This window comes from Gymnodraco acuticeps, unplaced genomic scaffold, assembly GCF_902827175.1.
Source record: "Gymnodraco acuticeps unplaced genomic scaffold, fGymAcu1.1, whole genome shotgun sequence".
NCBI lineage: Eukaryota > Metazoa > Chordata > Actinopteri > Perciformes > Bathydraconidae > Gymnodraco > Gymnodraco acuticeps.
In genome coordinates, this window is record NW_022991320.1 from 912,957 (window position 1) to 922,218 (window position 9,262).

The 9,262-nt window shown below is 39.1% G+C and overlaps 1 protein-coding gene across 1 annotated transcript; it reads right to left on the reverse strand.

The window, feature by feature from the left end:
* Nucleotides 1-439: 439 nt before the first annotated feature.
* On the reverse strand, nt 440-5,113 carry LOC117562461 (cytochrome c oxidase subunit 7C, mitochondrial). The gene is made up of 3 exons (XM_034240288.1): nt 4,936-5,113; nt 935-1,082; nt 440-536 (listed from the first exon to the last, which is right to left on the reverse strand). Exons 1-2 carry the CDS (start codon nt 5,008-5,010, stop codon nt 966-968), a joined length of 192 nt encoding a protein of 63 aa, XP_034096179.1. The 5' UTR covers nt 5,011-5,113; the 3' UTR covers nt 440-536; nt 935-965.
* Between the last annotated feature and the right edge of the window lie 4,149 nt (nt 5,114-9,262).

Below are 9,262 nucleotides of genomic sequence, written 5' to 3' on the forward strand. Positions count from 1 at the left end.
CAACTGTGTACTTGGCTAATCAGGTACCATTAAAACATCTTAAAGTAATTCACCCATTCGGGATTAATAAAGTATATCTTCTTCTACTACTAAACAGGTGTTAATTAATCTAGTTTTTATGATAAACACATGTACGTACTTTTTTACGATGATTAAGCCCGTTAGGGTATGGTAATAAGAGTTTGTGTACACATTTGTTTTAGAGTGTGTGCCACCCCTCAAAGTGCTTTTACATATTCAAGTCAGCATTATTATGCATGCATACAGAGGCAGACAGAAAAGGTGCCACCTGGAATCGGGAGACATTTTAGTCAATATTCTTGTCAAAGGACACATCAACATGCTGACTTGTAACATCAGCAATACATTTATAATGGATGTATAATGACTTTTACATTTAAAGCATGTTCTGGCATTGTAAAAAATAAGCAAAGAGGTATAATTTATTTGAGTAACTTTATTTACAAAGAAAATTAAGAGATTCCCATTCCTCTGCATGGATTACACTGATGGATAAATGTGTTCCAGCCGGCAGCCTGCAGGGAGAACAAGAAAATAGAGCAGAAAGGGATGAGATGACATGCATACACCTGATGACAGAAAAGCAATTTCTGAGTAAATACCAGCAAAGATAAATGTGACAACAACTCTGACCTGCTCCCACCTGATACACATCAATGTCTGCAATAAACTGTCACATTAACTTGCATTAAAGTGCAGGCTTATCTAAACATAGCATCAATATCAACCCACGACATTTATCAGACACACAGGTAATTCCTTTAAGATATGCCGCTTAGCAAAAGGCTAAAGAGGAGCAGCGAAGGAATGTTATTGTCTGAGGTCACTGTTCAAACCAAGGCTGAAGTAAATGTCACATCCTGACATTCTAATGAAAGCAGATATGCTGTATAAACATGGCAGTCATAATTACCTTGAAGGCTGAGGAATAGCACAGGTCCATTTTACTTCTTCAGGATCTGATGTCTGACGACAATGAAGGGGAATGCAAAGCCACTGCCGAAGAACAGCACCATCATGCCGAGCAGACGCCACTTGTTTTCCACAGAAAAGGGCAGGTTCTGAAAAAAGGAAAAGTGTGTTATAATCAGTGGTTCATTCAATTATTTATAACTCTTGGTTACAATATTCACTGAATGTTGGCAGCGTATTCTTCTAAGAAATGAAAAGTTTGCAATTAACACGTTTTTTTCAGGATAATTCTGAAAAATGTGCACGATGTCTATACAAATAGCTATTATAAAGAGGTTAATTAATAAAATATAAAAGCCAAGGCGAGAAATGAAAAAAGACAGGAATCTGGGTAACAATACATTTAAACAATCACGTATTGCTTTTCAAATTTAAAATGAGGGGTAACAAAGTGGCTCAATGGCCGCTTTCACAGTACTGGGAACCAAGTACTTTGACGTACTTATGGCGCATTTCCACTGCAGCGGGTAGCCCCGTTTAAGCGTCCTTAACCGTCCTCAAGCGGCCAGGCCAGTTTTTGGTGGCCTTTCCATATAGCCTAGTACCGGCTAGCGGGTACTTTTTCCCTCTTTTTCCAGCCCCATAAAATCGTGGTTCTATCAGACCAGGGCCAGGGCTGAACTAGTGACGTCAACACTCTCGCCTGCTGATTGGTCAGAGAGAATCGTCACAAGATCGCGAGCGAGTTCATCCCTAGCGTCGCATATATATTTAGAAGCAAGCTTGCAGCATTTTTATAAACAGCATTTTGTAAACGGATGAGCTACAAAAATGGCTACGTCTAATAAGAAAAGCACACCGTGGTCGACCGAGGAGGTGACGACGTTCCTACATCTCATTGGGGATGATCAAATCCAGCGGGAGCTCGACGGAACAACTCGAAATGTGAACAAAAACAAAGCCGATCGCCCCGCCTACACTGCGTTGCTACCCCAGGTCCTAAACTGTAATGGAAATGCGCCACGGCCTCGGACGGCCAGCGAGGCAGCCCGAGGCCTGAGCGAGGACGCTTAGGGACGCTTAAACGGGGCTACCCTGTTGCAGTGGAAATGCGCCATTAGTTCCCAGTACTTAGTCCAGCCGAACTCTTTTGTCCTGGAACTGTCCTAGTAGATCACACCAGAATAAGTCCCTGAGGGAGGATTACGCAAATGAAGCCGCTGACGTCACTTCTTCGGGTTTACTGGCAGGCCACAAACAACTTCACGGCATATACTGCCACCCGAATTCCCTGAGTCCCCCTGACTCCGGGTGGCAGCAAATCCCCACCCGAAGTCCTGGGTAAATCGCCAGAAGCGCAGACACCTCCTCATCTCCACCGCTCCCACGTTTTATTTTGTGTTGCCATAAGTTAGTTTCTCTCCGTTGGTGTGCTGGGCTAATGCTAATGCGAGCAAATAACATGGCGGCTTGACAAAACCTTTCAGAGTTTTACGGGGCTTGGTTTGCAATTCGCCCAGCCAATCAGAAATTGGAACCTTTTCCTCCCCAGGAAAGTACTACCTCTCTAGCAGGGACTGAATAGGGGTGAAAAGGTTCGCATGAACTATGGTTTTAGTTCCAGATCTTTTTGGTGTGAAAGCAAAATCCCAAGAACTATCAGAACTTTTCCCAGAAATAGTTCCGATAGTTCCTGGGATGTTGCGTTCACACCAAAAATATCTTCTTTTTCTGGAACCTTTTCAACCCTTTTTAGTCCATGCTAGAGAGCAGGGACTTTCCTGGGGAGAAAAAGGTTACAATTTCTGATTGGCTGGGCGAATTGCAAACCACGGCCCGTAAAACTCTGAAAAGTTTTTGTGAAGCCGCCATTTTATTTCCTCACATTAGCATTAGCCCAGTGCACCAACGGAGAGAGACTAACTTATGGCAACACAAAATACAACGTGGTATCGATGGAGTTATGAGGAGGTGTCGGCGCTACTGGCGATTTACTGCCACCCAAAGTCCCGGACTCCAGGGGGTTCTGGGACTTCGGGTGGCAGTATACGCCGTGAAGTTGTTTGCGGCCTGCCAGTAAACCCAAAGCAGAAGAAGTGACGTCAGCGGCTTCATTTGCGTAATCCTCCCTCAGGGAACTTATTCCGGTGTGAACGCGATTTACTAGATAGTTCCGGGGAAATAAAAGTTCCGGAGAAAAGTACTTGGTGTGAAAGCACCTTTTGATAAGAATGCATCTCATTCCCCAATTCTTTTTTATATTTATTCATTTCTTTGCCAGATACTGTATGTAATAGAAATAGTGGGACAACTTGTCAATAATCGTTGAAGTATTTGGGTGTGCAATTATGTGCATTTATAAACTAAACAAAAATGTACACCACAAAAAAGTGAATTATTTAGTGTATAAATATTATAAACCCATACCATATGAAGGGGACATTGTCAATAACATGCCTTTTATATACTAAGCATTGGCAACAATAGAAACCTAAACCATATGAAGGGGGCACTGAAAAGCAAGGAAAGGCAAGTTTATTTATATAGCACTTTTCAACACAAGGCAATTCAAAGTGCTTTACAAAAAATGAAAGACATTCAGAAAATGGCATTTAAAATCAGTCATTAAAAAGAAAAGCTAATAAAATAAACATTAAAAGAAAAAATACATGGATAAACATTAAAAGAAAAAATACATGGATAAAAGTTACAGTGCAGTCTAAGATATGAATAGTTCAATTAAAAGCAGCGACAAAAAGAAAAGTCTTCAGCCTGGATTTAAAAGTACTAAGAGTTGCAGCGGACCTGCAGGTTTCTGGGAGTTTGTTCCAGATATTTGGAGCATAATAACTGAACGCTGCTTTACCATGTTTAGTTCTGACTCTGGGGACAGAAAGCTGACCAGTCCCTGAAGACCTGAGAGATCAGGATGGTTCATAATTTAGCAGGAGGTCAGAAATGTATTTTGGGCCTAAACCATTCAGTGCTTTATAAACCAGCAGCAGTATTTTGAAATCTATTCTTTGACACACAGGAAGCCAGTGTAAAGACTTCAGAACAGGAGTGATGTGATCCACTTTCTTAGTGTTAGTGAGGACTCGAGCAGCAGCGTTCTGAATTAGCTGCAGCTTCCTAATAGATTTTTTAGTGAGACCTGTGAAGACACCATTGCAGTAGTCGAGTCTACTGAAGATAAAAGCATGGACAAGTTTTTCCAAATCCTGCTGTGACATTAGTCTTTTAATCCTAGATATATTCTTTAGGTGATAGTAGGCTGATTTAGTAACTGTTTCAATGTGACTGTTGAAACTCAGGTCAGAGTCCATGACTACACCTAGATGTCTGGCTTTATCTGTTGTTTTGAGCAAGCACCCTAAGCAATGATTACATTTATTTATCCACTTTCAGATAATATATGAGGGATGTTTCAAATGATACAGGTAACTCCCTAATCTCTAAACGTTAAGAGCACCTTTCTACAGGTTCGCTTGTTGTTAGCATCCTGCTGTGACCTTAAGTTTAGCCGAAGGCACTAAATAACTCCGCTAATGGCATTTATATTACCGTCACTTCAAGTGATACTGGCTGTATTAGCATGAGTATCTTAACAATATATCTGCTCATAATAAATGAATAACAGCTAGTCAGATAACTTCAGACGTCCTTTCATAGTATGCTAAAGTTGCATGCTAACGATGTAGCACCAAGGAGTTAGCTTACATCAATAATTTACAGCCTCTTAGCTTAAATGCTATTGCTAACCAGAAGGTCGCCCTACCACACTGCCCAAATCAAAGGTTGCATTCAGAAATTCCTACTCATGTTAGATTATAAGGAGAAACTCTATACCCGTGGCTAATTTACCTAGAATTACAATCACTTACTAGTCAAATTACGGAAGTGACCTCCAAGTAGCTAACGTTAGCCTGTGGACACATACAAGGCCGGATATATACATATTACATTTTAAAGAATAACGCTGCTCTAAGGAGATAATCTTACATTGCCTGGTCCTTCAGCATAGTGTGAAGAACGAACAGCAGACGTTGTGAATCGCCTCACAGCTTGTCCCAACATGATTACAGTCTGGTTTTGTAGCTTGTAGCTTCTCGGCAAAACGTTGTTATCTGCAACCTTCTTGTTTCTGTAACCGGTGGAGGGGCGCAAAGACTTATGGGTATTGGATGAGGCTATAGCTTGTGGGAAATGTAGTTCAAACCCATTAGACGCGAACATTGTATTGTATTATTCTCTAGGGGCAAGGAAATGAGTTAAATTGTGCAAAATAAAAAAGCCCAACCATATTACACATTTCTAAACACCCTAATTCCTGACTGACCACTTGTGTTTTGTTTTTGTTTGTCTTTTGTTTTCTTTTTTCTGTTCATATAATGCCCTCAGTTTTGAATGAATGTTATACAACTGATGTTATGTGGCTTTTTCAGAATCAGAAATCAGAATCAGAAACGGGTTTATTGCCAGGTAGATTCACACGTACGAGGAATTTGACTTGCTGTCATGGTGCATACATAAAATATGATGTATTGGAATAATTGTTTAAAAAAAAAAATCTAGTTTCAGGGGATATGATTTATAGGTACAGTGAAAACAGTGATTATATCCTTAATTAATGTAAAAATAAATAATACATTGTTATCTAGAGTTGCATCTGGTATTTTTGACTTGATATTTTCACAAGTGTGAGAGTGTGTGTGGGGGCTTCAGAGTAAAAGACTATCGTTTACAAATGCACACTCACATGTTGTGAGAACGCTGTTTGCATAAAGTAACTATTTGCTACATTTATAAGTTATACTTAAAAGATGTTGTGGGGACAATATTGGCATTTTCAACAAGTGATGGGGACATGTCCCAGCGTCCCCAGCGGCGCACATGTCCGAACTGGGCTTTAAACCATGTTACTTGAAAGGATGTTTGGAACACACTTGTTTATTCAGATTTTGTGTAAATTCACATATTTTATAGGTTTCAATATCATAAGAATGAAACCTTAAACTAAAACAAGATATGCAAAATGTAGAACATTTCATATAGCGATCTGTGTGTCTATGTTTTTGTGTGCCATTGATTTATTTGATAGTCTGGGTTTGCTATATTCACCTGATTTGTTTCTCTTTTGTCATTTGAAAAAAAAACACATCCTTTCACTATAAACATTTATTTATAACTTGCTCCTTGTGTCTGTTTGGCATCCATGGAGATTCTTGCAGTGAAATGTGAAATATGGGGAACACGTATCAAGTATTCTCCTGGGTCAAAGAAGAGTTTAATCAAACTGCCTGTTCAATGTTTTAATCTCTGTTACTCATCAAATTCAAACTGTGAACACTGGTTTGACATTTAAAGTCTTTGAATGCCTTTTATCTCATGTTTTCATTAATGAGTTCAGAGATATCAAGTAACATGATGCATTTGCACAGCATCATTGTATTACGTGTTAGTATTCTTCTTCATTAGCTTCCTCAACCAAAATACAATTTCAGATTAAGAATAGGGACTTTGCTTTCCATAAATAAATCAAATGCCGTTTAACATGTTTTTTAGGTTGTTGTATTTAGGTTTTTTTTTCCATGTTGCACTTCCACAGTAGCACATTATTTATTTATAGCAAAACAAACAATAAGACATTAAAATGTCGTGTTGATTTTGAAAATAATCACATTTGTAGAAATGATGTCTGAGGTTTGAAAGCCGCTGGGACATGGATGTAATGAAAAACAACCAGAACATTACCTTCAACTGTCTCTAATAATGAGCCACAGACAGAATATGTATACAAACTTTACGAATCAAATGTTGCACATCCGATGGCCTGAAATGATTTTTCTGAAGATTTTTCTGAATGAATTTAATAGCAAAAAGAGGAGTGTAATGCCTTCTATTATAAGCAGCAAAAATACATAGTTAAATATCTCAAGTTCTTTAAGTTTTCTCAATCCTTTGAAGCGTGACACCTGCAGCATAGTGTCAGGGCTAGCAGTAGATCATGTCCCAGGACAAAGTGAATGTTTTGTCAGTGTTGTCAGCTAATAAAATACTGTTTGCCTGACAAGTCGGGTGTAGCTCTGACATTGTCTGCTGTTATACGGATCGCCGTGGCGAGCTGGTAACTCCTCGTCATGGCTGCCACATCCATCAACGCAGGGTCATCACCTGGCCCGCTGCCACGTGTCTGCGCTCTTATTGCCAGCGCAATCTGTTAAAAAGGAATGAAAGATTGCGTACCACACCACAAACAATACCATCAGACCCTACTATACATATTGAGGTTAATACTTGTCATACAAGGTTGTCAGCACAAGCCTAAAATCCGTCCAGCTTAACATTCACAGATTCATGCATCGTGGGCGTCCACTGTTTGTTATTTTTGTTGACTGTCTATATTTCTACTTATTGACTTGGCTTGGCTTATGAGCAAATCTGTTTTACCCAGAGTGCTCTGTCAATAGCCATGTGTGTTTCCCCGTGTGAAAAAGTGGAGTGCAAACATGCTGCGTACACAAATACACAAAGCTGCCATCTTAAATAATAACCCCCCCATTTCCATTTAAGTCCGCCAATTAACATTCAGTGAAACCCAAGCTCAGTCACTTCTGTAAACAATCCTTTAATCAACCAGATGACTGTGCACAATAATATGGCAGGCTGTGTGCATAATTGCAGTACATTGTAACATTATCACAAGCTTGATTCATAGTTTTTCCAACATATGTGGCAACATGTAACACATATCTAAGACTCTAGCATTTGCAGTTATCAATACATCTGCTACAGTACATGACAAATAACAGGTTAGACTGCAAAGGTAAACAGCATCTCTCTCCCTGTCTAGATTTGCAATAATATTCCAATAAGGAGTGGAGAGGTAATTGATAATGTTAATCAATGAGGACAGTTCATTTTGGCAGCAGCACTTGCGAGTTAGGGCGTCTTGCATCATTGCCTCTGACAAGAGCTGATTTGCACAATTACGGAGAGAGAGAGAGAGAGAGGATAGTGAAAATCTTATTTGGGCTAAGACATTTTATTTTCATAAGTGACAATAGCACTGACATTCTTCTCAGTGTGGTCTGAAGGGCTTTATCTTTCCTTGGAGGGACAGAGAGAAGGACTTGTCCTCTAACTGTACAATTCCTTTCCATTTCTTGACTGTTTACTTTACGTCAGAATAAATCATGCAGTTGTGTGTAGGATTCATACACATACAGTAAAAGCACATGCAAAGACATGGCTTTACATTGCACATACATTCACACAGAGACACATGCATGTTCCAGTTAAGTCACTACTGGAGTTCATAACATGCACTTACCGTAGGGGCATGATTTGACATTAATCTTTAAAGTGGATTTAGGGGAAATTGCATGGCCTCCTGAGATGACTAACCTGTGACCTTGTACAAACAGGATAAGACCTCTTGTATAATATATAACGAGCATCCTAGATTTGTGTTTATGCAACATTGGCGTTACCCCAAAGCACTTTTTTTAATAAACTAAATATAAAGGTCAAAAATGTACTTTCACTCCCTCCTCTACTCTTTTCAACATTGCCATTCCTCTGACATAAAATGGGCGTTGATTGGTTTCTACATTTAACCTGCCAGGCTGGAAAGAGAATTAGATAGATAATTACTTTGAGGACCAGAGGTGAACACGACAAATTTGAGTCATTCCTATTTTTTCCTCCCCCAGCATGCACCTGCAGTAAAAGCTATCTCTTTATAAGGTGTATTCCTGAGGGTTGTGTGAGGTGTGAGACATCCACCTGCTTCTGCTGCAACCCACCATTTTACACAGCAGCAATTTATTTAATGTTCCAACATAAATGTGATGAATGTACTTTTATAATTTGTTTTTCAAAATATATTCAGCTGAGCAAATCAGCTGGAAGTACACACTTTAATAACACTGTATTTCACGTTAAAATGTCAAAATGTCATAGTCAACAACATGAAATGTTATTATTGAAATATATTGTTCTTTTTAATTGGCATTATTAATTTGTATGGTGCATTTATAACATATTAGAAATAGTGTTAATTAAATGATATCACTGTATCTCTTCATTATCTGGCAGCTCTATCCAGATGCAAGGAACAGGACAAGGAAAGCAATCAAAGTTTAATATTACACTCAGTTTTGCTGATTTATGTGATCGACTTTGGCCTTTTGGAATACATTCACGGAATATAATGCATAAGATGATTTTATTACCCAGGATTTGCAATCATAGTAAACATCAAATGGACAAAGCATTACAGGGCCAGTCTTTTGTAACTGTTTGTCTACATTCATTTATTTCCCAT

Excerpts from the sequence above, each read along its gene's own strand:
- LOC117562461 (XM_034240288.1), bottom strand. The coding sequence starts at position 5,010 with ATGTTGGGACAAGCTGTGAGGCGATTCACAACGTCTGCTGTTCGTTCT. Across the intron at positions 1,083-4,935 it reads ATGCTGAAGGACCAGGCAAT|AACCTGCCCTTTTCTGTGGA; the intron begins GTAAGATTATCT and ends TCCTTTTTTCAG.